Source organism: Talpa europaea (assembly GCF_964194135.1).
Source record: "Talpa europaea genome assembly, chromosome: X".
Taxonomy (NCBI): Eukaryota; Metazoa; Chordata; class Mammalia; order Eulipotyphla; family Talpidae; genus Talpa; species Talpa europaea.
Window position 1 is genome coordinate 13207062 of NC_140081.1, and position 23432 is coordinate 13230493.

The 23432-nt window shown below is 41.8% G+C and overlaps 2 protein-coding genes across 3 annotated transcripts in view; one reads left to right on the plus strand and one right to left on the minus strand.

Moving 5' to 3' along the window:
- Positions 1-5661: 5661 nt before the first annotated feature.
- Positions 5662-23432, plus strand: part of POLA1 (DNA polymerase alpha 1, catalytic subunit) — a gene marked incomplete at both ends in the record, with an annotated part of 266915 nt that continues 249144 nt past the window's right edge. For both annotated transcript variants that reach the window (XM_084258559.1, XM_084258560.1), the window contains 6 exons: positions 5662-5704; positions 11957-12072; positions 14888-14984; positions 15885-15956; positions 22413-22528; positions 22971-23033. In XM_084258559.1, the coding sequence (XP_084114685.1) occupies positions 5662-5704; positions 11957-12072; positions 14888-14984; positions 15885-15956; positions 22413-22528; positions 22971-23033 (507 nt within the window). The remainder of the gene's footprint in view (positions 5705-11956; positions 12073-14887; positions 14985-15884; positions 15957-22412; positions 22529-22970; positions 23034-23432) is intronic.
- LOC311186921 (large ribosomal subunit protein eL43-like) lies at positions 10553-10928 on the minus strand (the record flags this gene model as incomplete). Its single annotated transcript, XM_084258148.1, has 2 exons — positions 10553-10844; positions 10915-10928. The coding sequence occupies 2 exons, from the start codon at positions 10926-10928 to the stop codon at positions 10553-10555; spliced, it is 306 nt and encodes a 101-aa protein (XP_084114274.1).

Below are 23432 nucleotides of genomic sequence, written 5' to 3' on the forward strand. Positions count from 1 at the left end.
TGTTTCATGCTGCCAAATTTCTGTGCTTGAGCAGGGAAACTGGCTCATTCTATCTCCTTTTTCCTTTCCTCTCCTCCATTCTCTCATTCACCAATTAAAAAAAAAAAAACCTCTTGGATCTTCAACTATGAATCTTGGAGACACTACTTTGTGAAAAGGGCCAGAAGTTGAAAGATTTCTAAAAACTTTTCCACCTCCAATTAGTCTTGACTGGACAATGAACTGCACTTAGATATCATGTGAAAATCCATGAGGAAAGAGAATGTGTAACATTTCCAAACTTTTGATTAAGGAAAATGAAATCTTAGTGTCTTGAAATAAATCTAACTGCTTAGGAAACTTTGTGCCAGTGTCTTAGAATTGAAACCAAGATGGCAATTTAGAAATGACTTTGCTTCTCTCTACACCAGGCTCCAAAGAAAAACAAAATGTCAGGTGGTTCAGTGGCAGCATTCCAAACTCCTCTCTGCATAAGTGACAATTCAGCAGCAGAAATGCCAAAGAAAGAAAATTCTGGGGCCACCCTGGTGGTGCAGGGGTTAAAGTTTCAGCACTATCAAGCTATCACCAGCCACAGCTGCATGAGTTCAATCCCAGACAGGGAGCTGACCCACATGGCACAGCAGACCTCTCCTCCTCTCCTGTCTCTCCTGCTGCTCCTCTCAGCAGTGTATTTCAGTCAATCTGCCTGTTTTGCTCCCCATTCTGTCTCTGGTGAATTCTCTGACCCCCAAACCTCTGGCCTGTACCCCAGTTCTTATATGCATAAATAAATAAAATGAATCTTTAAAAAACAAAAACAACAACAAAAAGGTGTAATATACACATAAGTGAAATAGCAATAGGAGAAGAAAGAGTAAATATTTGAATAATGGCCAAGAACTTTCCAAATAATGTATCATTAACAACATGACAGACACAAAACCACAGAAGCAGGAAGCACAGAGAATACCAAGCAGGGTAAATAACAAAACAAACAAAACCCACACCTGTGAATATCATATTCAAACTGCAAAATTAAACAACAACAAAAAAAGACAGAAAATCTTAAAGGAAGTCGGAGAGTGGCAGTTGTAGGAAACGTTACTTATAGAAGAGGTTAAGGGCCTCCCTGGTGGCGCAGGAGGTTGAGCACCGCACTGTGAGGCTGTTTGCAGCCTCTGCAGGGGGGTTTGATCCCAGCGAGAATCCCACTTGGTGAAGCCGACCTCTCCTGTCTCGCCTGCTGCTCCCCTCAGCAGTGAGTCTGTCTGTTCTATTTCCCGCTCTGTCTCTGGTGAATCCTCTCACCCTCCTGCGCATCTGGCCTGTACCCCGGTTCTTGTATAAATAAATAAATCTTTAAAAAAAAAAAAAAGAAGAACGAGGATAAGCATTACAAGTAGGACCTCCCTGGTGGTGCAGGGGTTAAAGAGAGCGCTATCAAGCTACCAACCACTGCAGCGCAAGTTGCAGCAACCCACATGGCACAGGAGACCTCTCCTGACTTGCCCTCTGCTCCCCTCAGCAGTGTATTTCAGTTAGTCTGCCTGTTCTGCTCCCCACTCTGTCTCTGGTGAAGCCTCTCACTCCCCCACCTCTGGCTTATACCCCAGTTCTTGTATGCATAAATAAATGCTTTTTTAAAAAAAAGCATTACAAGTAAAAGTGGGCTTCTCATCAGAAACCACTAGAGCAAGAGGGAAAGTGGAGTAAAAAACACCAAAGTATTGAAAGAAAATTAATTGTCAGCCTAGAGTTACTTATCCAGCAAAATTATTCTTCAAGAGAACTTGTAGAATTTAAGAAATAGAACAAATTCTTTTTACTAGCCTAAAACAATAGCAACAAGATATTTGGAAATTCTAAAGCTATTCTTGGCAATAATCAGAAATGTTCTTGGCTTCATTTATTCTGAGTTTGATGATGTATGAAGTTCCCGAGAACAAAGAATGTTGCATGAAAAATGTGTAGACAGATCCTTGTTTGAATTTCCACTTTTATGGACATGTGATGGTTCTTGTATAAATAAATAAATCTTCATTTATACAAGAACATGTAATGGTTCTGTTTATGTTTTTCAAGCTTAATTGTTCACAATTCGTTATTTTGATTTTTGTGATCTTTTGTGGATTTAAAAATATTGAGGCAACAAAAATGTTATGCTAACGTTGAAAGCTTTTCATTATTTCTAATGCTATTTAAATCTTGTCCATCTATTTAATATCAAAAGATCAAGTCCTGTTTAGTGATTGATGATTCTTTTCTGTGTTCTAGGTAATTATTATTATCACTAAGAAAAATTATTCTCCTGTGGGAAACTTTAAAGATTGTTTACTATGCATGCACATTTTTAAAAAGATTTATTTTTTATTTATGCATACAAGAAGTGTGGTATAGGCCAGAGGTGTGGGTGGTGAGAGGATTCACCAGAAACAGAGAGGGGAACAGAACAGGCAGATCTACTGCAATACACTACTGAGGGGAATAGCAGGTGAGATAGGAGAGGTCTGCTGCAGACCTCTGGGGTCAGCTCCCTGGCAGGGGATCAAACTCCTGGAGAAGCGGCTGCTGACAGCTTGATAGTGCTGACTTAACGACTTTTGCCACCAGGGAGGCCCTCTAAAATTTTTTTTAAGATTGATTTATTTATGCATACAAGAACTGGGATCTAGGCCAGAGGTTCAGAGGGTGAGAGGATTCACCAGAGAGAGTGGGGAGCAGAACAGGCAGATCAACTGCAATACACTGCTGAGGGGAGCAACCGGTGAGGCAGGAGAGGTCTGCTGCTCCCTGTGGGTTGTTCCCTGGTGGGCTGGGGATCAAACTCATGCTGCAGTGGCTGGCGGTAGCTTGATAGCACTGACTTTTAACCCCTGCGCCACCAGGGAGGTCCACTGCTCTAAATTTTATAGAGCACAGGTCATCTGTAAATTAAGAGAACCTAATGCAGTGTTCCTCTGCTAAATCTCACTATTGACTGACTCTATGATCAGTATTCTAACTCATAATTCTTTATTAACTTTGCTCCAATGCCTTTAATACTTCTCAGATAAATTCTAGTTTTCTATTCCCAAGTGTTAGTTCATGTTGCTGGTTTTAGAAGGTTCTGAAGCATTAGTACAGCTATTTATCTTTGGGGGCAGGTTTTATTCACCATGACATTGGATATTTATGCTGTGAGCCAAGGTTCAGTTATCACAAAGGATTTGCCCATTGGTCAATAATTCATGTTGAGTTTCTTTGGAGAATGAATCTAACTTTGTTCTCTAACAGAGCAGGACTAAGAGCATTATGCACTAATGGGTCTGAGAAAAGGATTCAGATGCATTGGCCTGAATGGCTAAAATTAATTCTACATAAAATAGCACTCCAAGATGATTAATTTTCATTCTACAGTCTTGGTTTAATTAGTGCTCGCTAGTTAAAATATACACGCTGATGTCTCTGTTTCTTCTTATGGTTTGCTAATTAAATTTCATGGTCATTTTAAGAAAATAGAATTTTCTGTCTGGCAGTCACTATGGTTTGCAGGGTTAGGATTCAAGTCACTCAAAGAGATAGCTTCTAGACTCAGTGCTTCTCGCTCTGGTCTCCAAGATTAAACCACATCGGGCACAATGTATGTTCACACGGATGACATACATTTAAATTGCCATTGGTTTTTCTGGAATCTTACAGCATTTATTCATTAGAAAATGAAAAATGCAAGGGAAAAGAAGAGAATCAGACATCTTTGTTCTTAATTCCTCTCAGGGAAAATAATCATTTTGTATGATGTGGTTTTCTAGCCCAATAAAATTGAAGTACAGGGTAGGGAGACATGTTAGAATTAGCCATTAATCACTCTACTTCATCTCATACCTGTTAGCAAAATAGCTGAATTGTTACTCCATTAGGTCCGTTTAGCTTATCTCTGTGATCCCTGATTTTCTGGTAGTCATCCATGCTTGCTTTATTGTTTGTTTTTTTTAAGATTTATTTATGCATACAAGAGCTGGGATATAGACCAGAGGTGCCAGAGGTGAGAGGATTCACCAGAGACAGAGTGGGGAGCAGAATAGGCAGATGTGCCAAAACACACTGCTGAGGGGAGCAGTGGGCAGGGGAAACAGGAGAGGTCTGCTGTGCATGTGGGCCACCTCCCTGGCCTTGGATCGAACTGCATTGGCTGTGGATTGCTTCATAGTGCTGCATTTTAAACCCTTGCACCACCAGGGAGGCCCCCATGCTTGCTTTAGAAGTGATGTGGAGTCCACAATTAAGCCAAAATGTCTTTCTCAGTGTGAGTTGATTTGATTAGCCTCAGACCCAGAATTGTCACTGGTTCATGAAAGGGCTCACCAAACACCAGGAGGCTCCCATTGTACAGGCCCCAGTGGGTTGGCACAGTGACAGGCCCAGAGCCAGGACAGCCCTGAGATGGGACTACCCAAGGACCTTTCTGGTGGCACTGAAGATCTGGCTGTTCTACAGCATCTTGTGTCCAGGCTACCTCTAACACAGCTTTTAAAGGGAAAGCGTAGGCATAGATCTGTACTAGTACTTTAACAGCGAGCGTATCTTAAGTGTGAATTCCTGCGTGTTAGGTATCACAACATGTGGATTACATCTGAACATATTAAATAAATCGTTATGAAGCAGAAAGAAAAATTTCTAAACAATCAGAAATTAAGAAACATTGATCAACCACACTAGAGGACAGACTGAATTACTTTTATATTCTCTTTAGAGAAAATGATAATACAATTGTCACACAGGGAAGGGATCAACAAGTATGTTGGCAAAAATGTCGGAAAATTATTACAAATGAGTGGTAGGCATTACTTAATAAAAATGTCGTACCTATTTGGAAAAAGAAATGAGGTGCATACATTGCATGCATCATACCATACACAAGAATCTAATGTTTTTTCTGTCCGTCATAACATTGACACTTTGCTGGCGTCCAAATACGATGTTTCATAGATTTGCCTAGGCTTTGAATACATCTGATTGGGTCTTCTTGGTTTGATTCAGGTTAAACATTTTTTGCAAGACTATAAAGGTGGTGATTCTTTCTCTAAGCCCATCACATCAGGAGGCGTTTGATTGCTCATTATCTGTGGGGTCATGTGGTTAAGATGGTGCATAGACCTTTAAGTGGTGGCATGGCGTTAGTTCTATCACAAGGCTACTACTGCGTTCACACTCTGAGAAGCAAAGTATCTGGCAGAACTCAGAGCGCGCGGCAGGAGGCAGTCGCTTTCCCACGCACCAGGAGAATCGGTCCCACCACGCCCTCCCAGTCGCCCGCCCGCCTTTTTTTTCCCAGAAAATCAGTTCTCAGAACCAGAGAACCCTTACTCTAAAGCACCCGGGTCTTTTCCCATCAGCATGAGTGCGCCTGCGCAGAGAGCCTGCCAGCCTCTCCTTTCCAGGGCCCGACCGCCTCTTCTTCCCGCTCTCCTCCTCCCTCCCCCGCCCAGCTGAAGCTTTTCCCTCGGGGGTCATAACAGGGCGCCAAACGCGCGCCCGCGGGTAGGGCCGGGGGCGGGGCGCAGCGCGGCGCGGCACGTCAGTGGCCTTCCGGGCGGAAGTCAGCAGCCGGCGAAGCCTCTGATTGGCTCCTAGGCTGGCGCCCGTCTCGGCCCCCGCGCCAGTTTCGGGCTGGTTGGCGCGTAATCGGGAGACTTGAGGACCATGGCGCCGGTGCACGGTGACGACTGCGAGCTGGGGGAGAGCGGTGAGGGATAGCCCCGCGTCTGGGGTGCCCGGTTGGCAGTGCGGGGACCGGGGCTTAACTGTGGGTGGTGGGGTCTTGAGGGGGAGCCTCTTGTTTTTCCGTCGGGAGACGTGCGCCCGGGTCGCCTCGCGGGTCTGTGGGGCGCGGACCTCGGTAGTCTGCGGCTGGGACTAATTTTCGAACCGGGCCATTTGCTCTTGGCCAGCGCGAGAAACCCCTCTGCGGGCTTTTTGTTTGGGAGACGTCGCCCCTCTGCCTCAGAGGGTCTCCGTCCTAGCCTGTCTTTTTATTTCTTCTGGTGAGTCGCCCCACACGTGCTGGGCTCACCTTCGTCGAGACTGTCCCTGGTGAGGCTCAGTCCTGGCCGAAAGTGCTTCATTACTCCAGCCCTACGTATCCGCTGGATACTGAACGGATGCACACCCTCCCCTTTATAGAAACTTCCAGGAAAATTGGTATATGTGCATTGTACCTAAGCAGGAAAGAAAGCTCTAAGTATCGCCACCAGATACAAATACGTTTTGTCTTTATAGGTAATGGGTTTCTACTTTATGCATTAACAATTTTTCAGATTCTCTGGAAAGTTCTTAAAGTGCTGCTTAGGAAATGGTGGTCACGACCTAGTCATCTCTGGTGAAGCTTCTTAAATGCATCCGTTCAGCGTTTCGGATGCCTTATATATCACTCAGTTTTCAGTGGTTATCTTTTATTTCCAAAAATAGAATACAAGAAATGCAAATGGCTCTGATTTCTGATTTTTGAACAGTGTTCAACTAAAGCGTGACTTAACTGCACTGAACTTCTAACTTAAAATCAGATGCTTCACGTTCTTAGCGCTGGCGTCCCATCTCCTGTCACTCAAATTCATCACCATTAATGAGACCTTGCTTCCTAATCAGCTTCCTTTGCATTCACCTAGTTGTGAATCACAGATGTCAATTTGTTCTAGCTTGTCGTTTTTTAAGACAATTTATTTTGGAGAGTCGACTACCCTGGATTACAAATGGGATGTAGGAAGTGAGTAGGTGAACCGTCTTTGCAGCCCTCCATCAGTGATTTGCCACCAAGCCCTTTCTTCACCCTAAAAACTGTACGTCATCTGTGAACATCAAGAAATCACTCTTAGGATGCTGTGCAATCTTGAATCCCCTCTTAAGTCATGGTGTTGATTAAGTAGTTGCTGGGAACTTGTGACTGGAATTTTTCCTTTGTAGCAGGCGGAAAGATTGTTACCTGAAAGACCGTTGGAGAGTAGTGTCTGTCTGCTTTTGGGGAGAATGGGGGTATCCAGATGGTAATTTTGAACCAATATTTAAGCTTTTTAACTGGATTTTTAAAAAATGCTAATTATTACTACTTTTTTTTTGGCCAACTTACCTATGTGCAGCGTTGAAGACATTTTCCACAAAGGAAAATCTAGGCCTCTTTTTCCTTAAGTATTAGAAGCTGGGGTACCTTGACAATGGCAGTGAAAAGTTGAAAGGTCTATAACTAGCTGTTATTATATATGAAAAGGCATCAGAGAGTTTAATGATTTTAAAAAAGCAGGTAGAGTGGTTCATTTATTTCTCCATTCAACAAATATTTATTATGTACCTACTAGGCATATGCATTTGCCAGGCTCTGATGGTATGATGGTAGGTAGGCTGGACATGGTTTTTGTCTTCATGGGGTTGGGATGGTAAACATCTAATTATATGCAGTGTTATGTTCAGGTTTCCCTAAGAAAAGTGTTCTGCTTTATTTTTGCTTTCTAGAAGCTAGACGACGGTATGCTAGGTGTGTATGGGGATTACCATGTGACTACTTTGCTTGAATAGATACACACAAACATTAAATGAGCTTCTCCAGTATTGCTCAGTATGAAGTAAGCCAAGCATCTTCATATAATCCTTAACAACTTTATGAGGCAGACATGATTTTCCCCATTTCACAAATAAGGACCTTGAGGTTCTGTGTTAGTCAGACTACATACGTGGAAGTTACAGGAACGACTATAACGGATTTATTTTATTTTTAATTATTATTTTTTATTTTTTACATCATTGTTCATTTTTAAACAATCCTTGCTTCCCCCCACCCCCTCAGGTGTAGTCCCCATAGAGTTTCCTTCACCAAGGCACTCGTGCACCATCACCTCAGTCCCCTGTGCTCCTCCCTCCCTCCCTCCCTCCCTCTGGTCCCTCTCCCTCCTCCTCCCCTGCAGGATGTCTCTGGTTTATAATTGTCTGTTTTTGCTTTGCTGTGTTTTGTAATGTTAATATTTTTTTACACTGATGTCTTATTTGGTTCCCTATATTCCTGCTATAAGTGAAACCATCCGGTATTTTTCTTTTTCCTTCTGGCTTATTTCACTGAGCATAATTCCTTCTAGTTCATCCATGTTGCTGCGAATGGCAGACTATAACCGATTTTAACAGAAAAATAATTCAGTAGATGGATACTGTGTTTCATAGAAACTCCAGGTGGATTGGCCAGCCATTCCAGGAATAGTAATTAAAATTGTCCCACAAAACTGGTCCAGTGGGGAGGTCATTGCCAGCGAGGACCTAGGGCTTGCTGTTAGGCTTGTATCTTGGGATAGTGCTGGCACTGTTGGCCCTGATACTCAGTTCTGCAGCTGTTGCTACTCTGGAATCTTCTTTAGCCCACCTCTTTGGCTTCTGGCGCTGGCTTCAGCTGTCAAGTCTGAGCAGGTGTTCCTAATTGGTAGAGCCTGTTTCGTACGTCTATGTCCTGGCCGCAAGGGTGTCTGGGTAGAACATCTGCTTTTCAGCTCCTGTAGCGGGACAAAGGTTCTGCATCCCATCGAGGCAGGAATTTCACAAACATGTTCAGATGCTGGGCAGCTGACAAGACAGTGGGTCATTGCAGCTCTGAGAGGCTAGCTGCTGGTCTCCTCACCCTGTAAGTGGCAGAGCCAGCATGTGCTGCTGCTTCTCCCTAATCTCACTACTCTCCTTCACTCTACACTAAGTCGAACTTACCTTCCACACTGACTTTCTGTTTACTACACCGCTCATGTTCAACCCTGTGTAATTTGACTCGTGTCTTTTCCTCTGTTTGTGCCCCCCCTTTTAAAGATTTATTTATTTATGCATACAAGAGCTGGGGTACAGGCCTGAGATGCGGGGGGTGAGAGGACTCACCAGAGACAGAGTGGGGAATAGAACAGGCAGACTGTCCAAAACACACTGCTGAGGGGAGCAGCGGGCGAGACAGGAGAGGTCTGCCTCGCCATGTGGGTAGCTCCTTGGCTGGCCGGGGATCGAACTCGTGCTGCAGAGGTAGTGAATTGCTTCATAGTGCGGTGCTTAACTCCTTGCGCCACCAGGGAGGGCCTGTGACTTCTTATTGGGGCACCGAGTTTATGTGATGGTGCGTGCACCTCCGGTCCCTTTGCTTTCTTTGCCTGTGAGCCCTTTGAGGACAGGCAACTCTGCCTTATTTGAAACTGCCCTATGTACTGGAGAGGGGCGTCTTGCTGCCCGTGGAGTAAGTCCATTGGAAGACCTGAAGATTGGGTCGCGATAATCTATGTGAGTAGTCACGGGGGTCTAAGGGAGATGCCAAGGCCAACTTTTCACTCTCACTGGTCATGTTCAGTCATCTGAAACCTTGAAGTTGTAGGCCTATCTTTGATGTTTTGAATCATTTGAGTGACACCCAAGATTTTGTGGCTGTCATCATTAAGTACCTGCACGTCTTAATTTTTGCTTAATGTCTTTCTGAAAACGGATTTAAAAGTCAAATGTAAAAGTCAGACAATAGACTGAGATGTTATAAAGAGAGATTCCATTTCCAGAAAGCTAGAAAAAAATAAGTCTCTAATTATGCTTCACCTTTAAGATAGAGTTTTCAAGTTTATTGCCGGCATTTGGTACATGTTCTTTAAATTGCATCTTCTATTTTAGTCAGACACTTAGTCAAACAGCTTAATGTTGTTATGAACATTCCAGTGGGGTTGGAGCTTTCAGGATGCCTCTTATCAATAGTTCTTCTTTTCTGTGCCTGCTCCTTTTTATAAAATAATTAGCATCAAATACAATAAAATACTCAGTTTCTACGCCATAGATGGTAATCGTGCTGAGCCTAAAATCATGGCTGGCAGGCAGCTCTGTCTTGCTTGACTTGGTCATTTATCAGCTGGTATGTATATGTACAGTCTTAATTTTGTGGATGAAATATTTTCAGTGTGTGTGTGATTTTATAATCACCAAAAAGATCAGTAATTAAAAAACTGAATGAGCACTGAGACCCTCAGTGTTTTTTGATAAAACATTTTAATTTTTGTAATTTTAATCTAAAATACCATAACTAACTTGAGTGAGACCTTGAAATTAGTGTTGGAATGAAGAATCTCCTCTGAGCAATGTGTTAAATTCTCCCTTCCCCAATTTATTCCTCCTTTGAAATTTCAGACACTTGATCTGAACCTCTGTTAGGGTATGTATTATTTTTATTTATTTATTTTAAAGATTTATTTTATTTATGCATACAAGAGCTGGGATGTAGGTCAGAGAGGTGCGGGGGGCGGGGGAATGTTGGTGAGAGGATTCACCAGAGACAGAGTGTGGAACAGAACAGGTGGATCTACTTTTTTTTCCTCCCCAAAGCTATAAGATTTTTATTCATATATCATTCTACCACTGAAAAAAAGTACTGGACTATAACCCCACCTCAGTATACCGGTCTAATAAAAATTAAAGTATTTCAATTGGTAAAGTCTTTGAGACTTGCTTGAGAAACAAAATTAATGCATGTCAGAACATTAACAAATCCAAACAATTCTGTTACATAAATTAACCCATTTATTATTTGTTGGCAATGGTCCAAATTGTAGAATTTCTACTGGTCTTTCAATTCCTTCAGTCTTCTGATGGCAGACTTTACTGTGACGGCAGAAGTAGTGTTGTAGGTCCAGGCACCACCAGCCACCGTTTTCATGCAGGAACCACAGTGCCGGATGATCCCCACAGTGAGCCTCTTCATCTTGGTTTGGCCACAGAAGGAGCAAGTGTACTTGGTGTGCTGGCTGATTTCAGTCTTCTTCACCATTTTCCTAAGGGAGGCACCATAACGGGTCCCATATTTACCGACGATCCCCACCTTCTTGTTCGTTTGGCCATGTTGCCATAAGCTAGGTGAACGCCCAGAGAGAGCAGGTGGATCTACTTTTAAAGATTGTTTTAAAGCTAGTTGCTACTTACCTGCCCCCCCCCATGTTAGATTGTAAGTCCTGTGAATACAAGAACCATATCTTTCTGTTTTTTTTTAATATTTATTTATTTATGCATATAAGAACTGAGGTACAGGCCAGAGGTGTGGCGGGTAAGAGGAGTCACCAGAGACAGAGTGGGGAACAGAACAGGCAGATTGACTGAAATACACTGCTGAAGGGAGCAGTGGGTGAGCAGGAGAGGTCTGCTGTGCCATGTGGGTGGTAACTCCCTGGCTGGGGCTCGAACTCGTGCTGCATAGGCTGTGGACAGCTTCATAGGTTGTGTCTTTTTTTTCCAAAAAAGATTTATTTATTTATACAAGAACCAGGGTACAGACCAGATGCATGGGATGGTAAGAGGATTCATCAGAGATAGAGCGGGGAACAGAACAGGCAGACTGACGAAATACACTGCTGAGGGGAGCAGCGGGTGAGACAGGAGAGGTCCACCCCACCATGTGGGACCCTCGCCAGCCAGCTGGGATCAAACCAGCGCTGCAGAGGCTGCAAACTGCTTCACAGCGCTGCACTCAACCGCCTGCACCACCAGGGGAGGCCCTTCATAGGTTGTGTCATAAGGAGGCCCTCTTTCTGATTTTTGTGTCTCAAGAGTGTCTCTTGGCAAAGGGCAGATACTTCTAACAACCTTTCAGATGTTGGTTAATAGAATACGCATACAAATGAATTGGCCTTTTGTAATTTATCTGTCCTTTTTCCTGCAAAGGTTATGGACTAACACCTGATCTTCCTTCTCCCCCAGGGCTAACAGCTGAATTTGGAATTTTTTTCTTTTTGGAGGAAAAAAATAGTTGCTTTAGTTGGTTAAAATGGCCGTTAGAGCAAATTCCTGAAGTCACAGGAGCTGTAACATTCTTCCATGAGCTCCCTGAATTATTTACGTTATAAAAAAGTACCATTTGTATAACATTAAAATTGTGTATTACTATTGGCTGGAAACTTTCTTTGTTTTTGAGGGAAAACAGCTTCATAACATCTCGTGTAAATTTGGATTTTTTCCCCATCTGTTTCAGATTCAGGGAGTTTTTTAGCTTCTCGATCCAGGCGAGAAAAGAAATCAAAGAAAGGGCGTCAGGAAGCTCTTGAAAGACTGAAAAAGGCTAAAGCTGGTGAGAAGTATAAATATGAAGTAAGTAACCATTTTTCTGTTTTCTTCTCCTGTGTCTCTTCTCATTCATACCCTGCAGGTAGTCTTCTGTTACTGATGAGAAATACACAGGTATTTCGAGCTGGTTGCCATACTTTCTAAATATTGAATATGTATGGGCATGAGGTAGATTTATAGATTATGGAGAAAATAGCTATTTGTTTTCCATATCAAGCTTACTACATTTCTGGTAAGACTCTTGGCCTTGTTGGGTGAACTTACAGATGCTTTTACTGTACCGTTAAGGTATCCATCAGTCTAGTTAAGCATTACTTCTCCTTGGAGAGAGTTGTTCTTCCCAGTCTCATTTGCACTGGCAACAGCAGTGGGGACTCAGACCTTACTTCTGTGGCCTGCCTGTGAGGCTGATGCCCATGGTTTCTGGCCTGTAGGTAGAACAGCGAGTTCCTACCCATGGAGTGGTACCATGTCTGGCTTCACCTGCAACTGCCCCCTGTATTGTAATTGCCTCAGGGCTTCTATAGGGTGGGATTAGTTAATACTTGAAAAAAAATAACACACAACTAATATACTTTTTAGCTAACACTTTTTTTTAAAAGATTTATTTATTTATACATACAAGAGCTGGGGTACAGGCCAGAGGTGTGTGTGGGGGGTGTGAGAGGATTCACCAGAGACAGAGTGGGGAGCAGAACAGGCAGACTAACTGAAATACGCTGCGGAGGGGAGCAGCGGGTGAGTCAGGAGAGGTCTGCTGCACCATATGGATTGCTCCCTGGCAGGCCGGGGTATCAAACTTGTGCTGCAGAGGCTGAGGCTGTGGACAGCTTCATAGGTTGCGTCTGAACCCCTTCTGCCACCAGGGAGGCCCTTAGCTAACACTTTCCTATGTGCTTTTACAAATATGTGCGTTTATTGAATCCTTCCAATAACCATATCAAGTTAGATACTATGATTAAAGCATTTCAAAGATAAACTAACTGAGGTCACAGTGGCAGAGCCTTGACTTGAACTCAGTCTGGCTTCAGAATATACCTGTTTAACTGTGGCCTCTTGTATTGGAGAGCTAAGCAAATACAAGAGGAATTGTGTCACATGGCACCATTCATTCAAGTTAAATGAGTCAACTAGATCATAACATTGCTAAAAGGATTACAGTAGTGCAGGATTAAAGCATTTTAATGCAGGTACTTCTATAATGGCTGTTCTGTGCAGTACTGCAGATGTTGACACAGTGTGACTGATTTCCCTTTAAACACTGATGTTAGTTAATTGTATGGCTCTAAGAATTCATGCTGAGCAGTAGCAATGTTTTTAGAGATAGAGTAAAAAATGACTTTTTACTCAAAATGATTTTTTAAAATAGTTTTCTGGTGTCTTTTTGATAGTATATAAGCAAGTTGCTTCAACAAGGGACAAAGCATGCCTAATAGACTTTACCGAACGATTTCTTCTCCCCGCTCTTCCAAAAGAAAATTGGTCAGTATAGTAATAGTCATTAGACTAGTTTGTATTTGGCTTGCCAAAACTCAATTTGGTGGGGTAGGTAGTTTCCTGTTAGCAAATGGTAATGGGCCAAATCAATATTTGCCAGTGATCCCCATAGAGTAGATTAAATGGGAGGTGAAAACTAAGCCTAATCCTGTAATTATTATGAGCCTAGTAGGTGTGGCAGGAATCCAATCAGCAATGCCCAGTCAGGCTCCCAGGCTCTGGCCCGGTGCTTTGCTTAGAGTCTTGGCTCTTCAGGGGTAGTTAGTCTTTTCCTTTTCCCTCCACTGAAAGGGCAGAACTCTAGAGAAAGTGGGAATTTTTTTTTAAGATTTATTTTTATTTATGCATACAAGAGCTGAGGTACAGGCCAGAGGTTGGGGGGGGGGGTGGCGGGGTGAGAGGATTCACCAGAGACAGAGTGGGTAGCAGAACAGGCAGATTGACTGAAATACACTGCTGAGGGGAGCAGTGGGCGGCAGGAGAGGTCTGCGCACCATGTGGGACCCTCCTCCGGTGGCCGGGGAGCAGCCTGGGATCGAACCTGCACCGCAGAGGCCGCGGACAGCTTCGCAACCCAGCGCTCAACCACTGCGCCACTGGGGAGGCCCTCCACTTGTTGCTTTAACCATGCTGAGGAAGTCGGCTCAATTCCTGGCACTTGGTCTTGGTGTCCAGCTCTCTGGCAGTCAGGCAGACCTGTGATAGGAAGACTTGTGACTCTGCATGACCCTTCACCATTTAAGTCTGTGCAGTCTCAACCTGAGAATGAAGGGGATCAGTGGTAGAGCAAACAGGGCTCCCTCGGAAACCATTCTAGTGTGGCTGTAGAATGGATAGTGTGTGTGTTTGCTGCTCTTTTAGGGGTGTAGGTAGAGGAGATTTTCATTTTGAATTATGTGGTTGGTTGAATAGTTACTAAAATTGTCTGTTTGCAGGCCAACATCAGCTGGTGGAGAGGAAGGTGGCATGCCTTACAGGTTTGCTACAGATAGGAGAAACTAGTCTAGAAATTACAAGTGAATAATCCCCAAAGCAGCTAATGAGGAATTGGCTATAATTCAGTTTGTTTTTTTATGAAGTAGATGAGTAATTGATGGTGTGACAAGTGTATTATGCTAATGGAATCATTTAATATCTTATGTTAACACCCACCTAAAAGGAATACTAAGTTAATTGATGTCTATTTAAGGAAAACCCTGTAGTGGTGTTGAATGTCAGAACTCATGATTTGGTTGCAGCTACTCCTTCAGGCTGCCATTCCAATTTTAGTTTGACAATTTTCATCAGAATTGTTTAACACTTTCACTCCATCTAAAGCTTTCTCAAACTCGTGTGATGGCAGGTTGAGGACTTCACAAGCGTTTATGAAGAAGTTGATGAAGAACAGTATTCGAAGCTGGTACAGGCACGCCAGGATGATGACTGGATTGTGGATGATGGTATGTGGGGAGAGATTGCCTGCCAGGCACTGTGCTAGTTGCTTGACAGCAATTCTCATGGGGTGGAGTTGCAGATTTGCCCTGTCAGTTGCAAAGTCCTTTTGAGGTCATACCTTTGGTTTGGATATTCCTCAAAACCTTCCTTGAGAGTGCAGGAGCGAACAATAGAAAGTTTTTTGGGAGACTCCAGTATATACCTCAGAATATCATATAAATTCTCCACGAAATCAAAGGGGTCATGTCCCTTTGGGGTATGTGTAATGTGGGGACAAGAAAACTACCTGCCTCCCAGAATGGCCATGAGGGTTCTGCAAGTCTATACTGGTGAAGAGTAACTTGGGCAGTGGAAAGCCCTGTGCACAGGCTTGGCCTCATTTCTCTCACCCCTTGTGGGAAACTTGCTGGACCCTGCTTATGGGGTATGTGAATGCTGGCCACAGGGAGAGGGTATAGATGGTGCCCATGACTGTATGTTTCTGCTTCTGTAATTGGATTCGGCTGTATTGCCAGTTCTCCCTCATAGACTGAAGTGCTTTTCTGGGCTGCTGGTGATCTTGATTCTTTCACTTTTAATCTGTAGAGTAGAGATTGTAGAGTAAAACTGTTGTAGAGTAAAACTGTTGTAAAGCTTCTGTTCTGTCAAACCTTGATTCTGTGGGTCAAATTATTTCCCCAGCTCATCCAGGTAGGTATAATGTATATCTTTCGGTTTTGACTCAGACTACCTTGTGGATGCTGTGTTTCACTTGATATGGCATCTGAAAAGAATTCTGCTACACTTAAAAATGGCAGAGGTCAGGAGAACATCTGAGTGGGTATAAAAGGTTTTTAGTGTCATGGCTAAAATATTATTGGTCACTTTTAGAAAGTTGATCCCAATGTTATATTTTGTTCTTGCAGATGGTATCGGCTATGTGGAGGATGGCCGAGAAATTTTTGATGATGACCTTGAAGATGATGCCCTTGAGAAAGGTACCTACATTTTGTCTTCCAGAGAGTGCTGTTTTGAGATTTGAAGGATTATCTGACATTTGAGATGACTTTGTACTTTGACATAGGACCTACCAAATTGTTTTTAGGTGTAAAATATGTTTTGAAGTTGAGAGAAGCATAGTATTGTAGAAAATTAAATGTATAAAGCAAAACCAACACCAGGAAATGGAAGTTTCATGTCTTTGTTAGCTAAAGAGTTTGACCTTTTACTTATTTTGAAAATTTCAGTCATTTAGACTTGCTGATTTTGAGGGCTACAACAAGTGATGGCTTTTAATTTCTCCTGAAGTGATGTACTTAGAATTTTAACTCTTTGGTAATAGTATAGTACAATAACAAGGTTTAGAACTTAATCAACTTGCTTTGTTTAATTGAAATTGAAGATGATATGAATGAATGTGTCAAGATTTTCTTAGCTATAGATCAATGGCAAATTTTTTTTTTTTTGAGTAAACAGCATGTGAATTAGCTCCTGTAAAATGAGAAGGGAAGATTCTCTTCAGTATTTTTTTTTTATGGTTTAGTTTGGACTGAACACCAAGTGGTATATTATGGGTCACCAACTATGGCCCACTTATGGATGGTTTTTTCTTTAAAGTGTTACTGAGATAAAATTCATAGGCCTTACAATTCTGCCATGTAAAGTGTGTATTTCAACAGTGTTCCATATAGTCAGCATCACCACAATCACTCTCATTCCCATTACCCCAGAAAGCAATCATGCCTCTATTTATGTGGCCCTTGAGCTAAGAATGGTTATTATATTTTAAAAGGGTTTTTTTGGTGTGTGCTGTGTTTTTTTAAAGAAAAAAGTGAAGAACATGCAACTGTGAGTGAGAGGTGTGACCACAAAGCCTAAAATCTGTGCCATCTTGCCCTTTTTAAACTGTTAGCATTTTATAACATCTGTTTCCTTTTTCCCTCTTCCTCTTCTCCCACCACATACACAGAGGCTGTTTTTTAGACACCATGACACTTCACCTTTGTGTGCTTCAACAATGACCTAAGGACAAGGACACTTGTCTACTTAACTAAATTTCCTTTCTCAAGATACTGTCTATCTAGGGCCTCCCTGGTGGCGCAAGAGGTTGAGCACCGCATTGTGAGGCAGACCTGCAGCCTCTGCAGCACGAGTTCAATACCCAGTCGGCCAGGGAGCAACCCACATGGCGCAGCAGACCTCTCCTGTCTTGCCCACTGCTCCCCTCAGCTGTGTGTATATTTCAATCTGCCTGTTCTGCTCCCAGCTCTGTCTCTGGTGAATCCTCTCACCCCCCTCATCTCTGGCCTGTACCCCAGCTCTTGTATGCATAAATAAATCTTTAAAAAAAAGATACTCTAATATATTGTCCATATTAAGATTTCTGCCATTAGCCTGGTAATGTTGTTTTTTTTTTAAGATTTATTTATTTATGCATACAAGAACTGGAGTACAGGCCAGAGGTGTGGGAGGTGAGAGGATTCACCAGAGACAGAGTGGGGAGCAGAACAGGCAGATTGGCTAAAATACACTGCTGAGGGGATCAGTGGGCGAGTCAGGAGAGGTCTGCTGTGCCATGTGGGTAGCTCCCTGGCCGGGGATCGAACTCTTGCTGCAGTGGCTGCGGTTAGCTTCATAGGTTGAGTCTTAACCCATTGCGCCAGCCTGGTAATGTTTTTTATAGTTTTTTGAAGAAAGGCAGAGTCCACTTTTGTTTTCCTGTCTTCTTCAGTCTTACTTCCTCCTTACCTCCCCCTACAACCCAATTTTGGTCTCTTATGACCATCACCATTTTTATAGGGACCAGGTTGGTCGCTTTGTTGAATGTCCCTTGTTCTGGGATTTGCTTGATTGCTTATTAGTGTTTAAAGTCATGTTAAAATTTTTGGTAAAAGTACAATGTAGATGAGAATATGTCCCCTCAGGGACACATAATGTCCGTTTGCCCAATTATTGGTGATACTAAGTTTGATCTTTTGGCTGAGATGATGTTTTTCAGGGCTCTTCCTTGTAAAGCTGCTTTTCCTCTGTTGTAATTAATGCCCTTGTGGGTTGATAACTTGAGACCAGGTGTATATTTCCCCACCAGTTTTCATCTTATGCTTTCAGTATTTATTACTGACCCTTCTCTTCTTTTAAAAATGATCATTTAAAGCTGATGGTTTTGGGCCTCGCTGGTGGCACAGCGGTTGAGCGCTGGGTTGCGAAGCTGCCTGTAGCCTCTGCAGCACCGGTTCGATCCCTGGCTGCTCCCCGGCCACTGGAGGCAGGTCCCACATGGCGCGCAGACCTCTCCTGCTGCCCGCTGCTCCCCTCAGCAGTGTACTTCGGTCTTTCTGCCTGCTCTGCTCCCCGCTCTGGCTCTGGTAAATTCTCTCACCCTCCCGTGCTTCTGACTGCACCTAGTGCTTGTATAAATAAATAAATGAATCTTTAAAAAAAATAAAGCTGATGGTTTTAAACAAAATTTTTACAGTTCAGGCAGTATTCATTAAAGCCCCCTTAAGAAATCTTCCTTGCTGTGTAAACTTCTGTTCATCCTCTCTTCCGGTGCTCTGTGATAGAACTTGAATTTTGTATTCTAAACATTTTGACCATTATTTATACTTTGTTTCCAAACTGTTCAAAATGAGTTCAATCAAAAATGGTTTGTTTTTTTCACAAATGTCCTACAGACCTTTTCACAGTCATAGGCACATGAAAAATGCCTTTTTTTAGTAGTAAAATACACACCGTAAAATTTATTATTAGTGATGTTAGTACATTAACAGTGTTTGCAACCATGACAGTTATCTAATTCTAGAACATTTATCACCCCAAATGGAAACTTATACCAATTAAAAGGTCATCTCCCAGTCTTCTTTTCCCTAATACTGTCAACTACTAATCTGCTTTCTGTCTCTGAGTTTGCCTGTTTTGAATACTTCATATGTGTGCAGTCATACAATATGTGACCATTGGTGTCTGTCTTTCATTTAGCATAGTGTTTTCAATGTTCATTTATGTGGTGGCATGTGTTAGCACTTCATTTTTATATCTGAATAATATTCCATTATGTGGATAGACCACATTTTGTTTGTTCATTCATCAATTGATGAACATATGAGTTGTTTTCATTTTTTGGCTACCCTGGACATTCATGTACAAATTTTTGTTTGGGGCCTCCCTGGTGCACAGTGGGTTGAGCGCAGTGCTGTGAAGCTGTCCACAGCCTCTGCAGCACGGGTTCGATTCCCAGCTGTCCAGGGAGATATCTACATGTCGTGACAGACTTCTCCTGTAACAACCGCTGCTCCCCTCAGCAGTGTTTTCGGTCGTCTTCCTGTTCTGTTCCGCTCTCTGTCTCTGGTTAATTCTCTCACCCTCCTGCGTCTCTGGACTGTACCCCAATTCTTGTATAAATAAAAATAAAATCTTTAAAAAAATTTTTTTGTTTGAAGCACCTGTTTTTAGTTCTTATGCCAGTGAGTGGAATTATTGTTTTCTTTTCTTTCATACCAAAAAAATTTTTCTATAGATACTTTTTTTAAAAAAGATTTATTTATTTATTTATTTATTTATACAAGCACTGGGTACAGTCAGAAGTACGGGAGGGTGAGAGAATTCACCAGAGCCAGAGTGGGGAGCAGAGCAGGCAGAAGGACCGAAGTACGCAGCTGAGGGGAGCAGCGGGCGCCAGGAGAGGTCTGCACGCCATGTGGGACCCTCCTCCTGTGGCCGGGGAGCAGCCGGGGATTGAACCAGCGCTGCAGAGGCTGCAGGCAGCTTCGCAACCCAACGCTCAACCGCTGCGCCATTGGGGAGGCCCCTGGTTACTTCTTTATAACTTTAAAAATGTACTTTTTTTTAAAAAAAAGTTTCCCTCAGTGATATGAGATGCCACCTTTATTTTATGTTAACTTTCCTTAAGTAATTGGTTCTTTTTCTGCATTCTGTCTTATTTCATCTGGTCTGTGTATTCCTGTGCCACTACCACACTATTTCTTATCTGTTCATTGTAGGTCTCTTTGAGGTTGATTCATCTGGGTTGAAGGAGAAAGCGAGAATAAAATTGACAGTATTAGTAAAGTTCATAAGTGGTTTACACATGGCCATAAAAGAAAACATAGGACACAAGTTGGTTTCTGCCTTTTAGTGTTGCTACCACATATTGCATGTGTCTAGTTACTGTTCTTAAAATGGAAATTAGGATGCTACATAATATAACTAGTAATCTCATTTCTTCATTGTTCAGTTTCCCTGTCAAATCCAGTCTTTTATACTAATTCTCTGGTTCCAGATGATCTCGATCTTTTAATTTCTTTGGTTACAAAAAATTAAATTTTTTGTCTTATTTATTTGGTAATAAGTGTAATATCAAAACAAGGAAATTGAACCAATATAACACTGTTAACTAGACTACAGATCTTGTTCACTTTTCGTGTGCATTTTGTGTTTGTATGTGTAGTTCTATGCAATTTGATCCCACATACCATTTATGTAGCATTTTATCACACATAATGTACACATATTGTTAGAAGATGTTCTCTTGTGCTATCATCTTATTTTAACACAACCTACTTCATTCCTGTCCTTTGGAAACTACTACTGTTTACTAGTTCTATATTTTTGTCACTTTAAGGATGCTGTTATGTAAGTAGAATTATGTAGTATGTAAGATTTTGAGGTTGACTTTACACTGAACACAGTAGCCTTGATATCCATCCAGATTGTTGCATGTACCAATAATTTATTCTGTAATTTTTTGGTAATTGTTTGAATTAAAAATTTTAAATTTATTTCAAAGTTCATGTCTATTCCCTTCCCATGCTTTTACTCCATTCACTTTACCCTCCGTATTTCTTGTAGTTGTTGCTCAGCCATTTTGCTCTAGTCTTATAGTAGTTTTGATTCATCACTTTTCTTTGTACTTTGACTCTTCCTTTTGAAGTTGTTTTTCATCTTATTGAGGTTTATCTTTTAGAAATTCCTTTAGTAAGGATGTTGGTGATAAACTCAGTTTTCATCAGAGTTGTCTATATTGTCTATGTGTCGGTCACCTCATTGGAAAACAGTTCTGCTGGGTATATAACTTCAGATGGATATTTATTTTCCTTCAGCAGCTTAAATACATTGCTTCCTCTCTTGTGGCTTCTATTTTGCTCTTGGCACTTACACTATCAGTCTAATTTTGTTCTTTGTTGGATTATCAGTTTTTCCTCTCTAAGCCACTGTTTTTGATGTTTTGCAGTTTTATTACTATGTGTCTGATAGCGGATTTTTTTTTTCATTTTTTCATTCCAGAAATTTGTCTTTTCAGGGAACAAGCTTTCAAGTTTGATAATCTGTTGTTTCTTCATTCTGTTGCATTGTTATTCTGCTCCTGAATTTTTCATTCCTGAATTTTCAGCTTTTATTTATTTATTTTTAAAAGAGGCATGCATTTTTATTCATTTATTTATTTATTTATTTGTTTGTTTGTTTGTTCATACATGCACTGGGTACAGTCAGAAGCGTGGGAGGGTGAGAGAATTCACCAGAGCCAGAGCGGAAAGCAGAGCAGGCAGAAAGACCGAAGTACACTGCTGAGGGGAGCAGCGGGCGGCAGGAGAGGTCTGTGCGCCATGCGGGACCCTCCTCCGGTGGCCGGGGAGCAGCTGGGGATCGAACTGGGGCTGCAGAGGTCGCGGGCAGCTTCGCAACCCAGCGCTCAACCGCTGCGCCACCAGGGAGGCCCTCAGTTTTTATTTTTAAGACTAAAAATTACCCATGAATTGCTTCTTCAGCTATATATAGTTGTAATGTGTACTATTAACATTCCATTTTTAATATTGTGCAATTTCCATTGTACTTTCCCATTTTTTCTTTTTACCATTTGTTCCTTGTCACTTATTTCTCCCACTACTCACCTCTGGCAAACCACCAGTCTTGTCTATTGGTGAGCTTGGGTTTTTTTCTTTGTTTCTTTTATATTGATTCCACATGTAAGAGATCATACTGCATTTGTCTTTATCTGTCTTATTACACTTAGCATAATGCCCTCAAGGTCCATCCATGCTGCTGCAAAGGGCAGGATTTCATTCTTTTTAATGGTTGAGTAATATTCCCCCCCACAATTTCTTCATTCATTCATTGATGGACATGTAGGTTGTTTCTATATCTTGGCTAAAAAGCTTTTAATAGCTTTGAAAGCTTTCTTTTTACACTAACAACAGCAATTAAATAATAAGACTTAATAATTCATCCTCATATTTAATTGGCATTTCATCAGTTTTTGTAATAGCATTTAGTTACCTTTTCCTGAATTCAACTTGTTTTAAAGATTCTTTCATATGTACCTTCTATAAAAATACGGTATTTTTGTATTTAGAGTTGTGTTTTTCTTCTCAAACTCTCATACACAGAGGGCAGGTGACTAGGTTTTAATTCTGTTTCCATTTTTGCTGGTGCACATTTCTAAATTTATATTTCAATAGGAAAAGGTGATAAAGTACGCAACAAAGACAAGAGGAGTGTAAAAAAGGCTGCAGTGACAAAACCAAACAATATCAAGTCAATGTTCATTGCTAGTGCTGGGAAGAAAACCGCAGATGTGAGTTTCATGGTTTTCTTATATTTTGTCTTTTTCTTTGTGAAGAGAATTTGATTATATAGATAACAGTGTGCAGTATACGTGAGCTCAGATTTATGGATATTTTCCCAATTTCAGTCACTAAGTTACTCGTATAGTAAGGTGAATGGAACTTGGGAGCCAGAAAACAAAATTGAACAGAAAAGCTGAACTGTCAGTGTGTTTAATTTCAGTCATTAGCAGGAGGATCATGGAATCAAAATGAAAGTAGAAAATGGGAGCTCTAGTTGAGGAGTTATATCTACACAGCCGGTTGTTAAGGTCTGTGAATTGTCGATGAGCACTCAGTGAAGAATGAAGAGTCAAGGGCTGACTGGCTAGATTCTTCCTTCACACACATATGGTCTAGGTGAAAATGTGAAATGCGGGGCTTTCTCATTCTACTTCCCTTTATAATTTCTAGAAAGCTGTAGACTTGTCCAAGGATGATCTGCTAGGTGACATTCTACAGGATCTGAACACTGAGGTAAGTGAATCTCTAGGTGTTGTAAAATATATGGGGACATAGACTGCAAAACAATTTGGTGATTACACAAAACAGACTATGGCTAGAGTTAAAAAAAAAAAATGCAGGGCCTCCTTGATGGTGCAGATTGTTGAGTGCCGCAATGTGAAGCTGTCCGCAGCCTCTGCATCACGGGTTTCATTCTGGCCCCCTGGCGAGAATCCCACATGGTGAAGCAGACCCCTCCTGTCTCGCCCACTGCTCCCCTCAACAGTGTATTTTGTCAGTCTGCCTGTTCTGTTCCCCGCTCTGTCTCTGGTGAATTCTCTCACCCTCCGGAGCATCTGGCCTGTACCCCGGTTCTTGTATAAAAATAAATAAATCTTAAAAAAAAAATTTTAAAAAAATGCAATGACAACA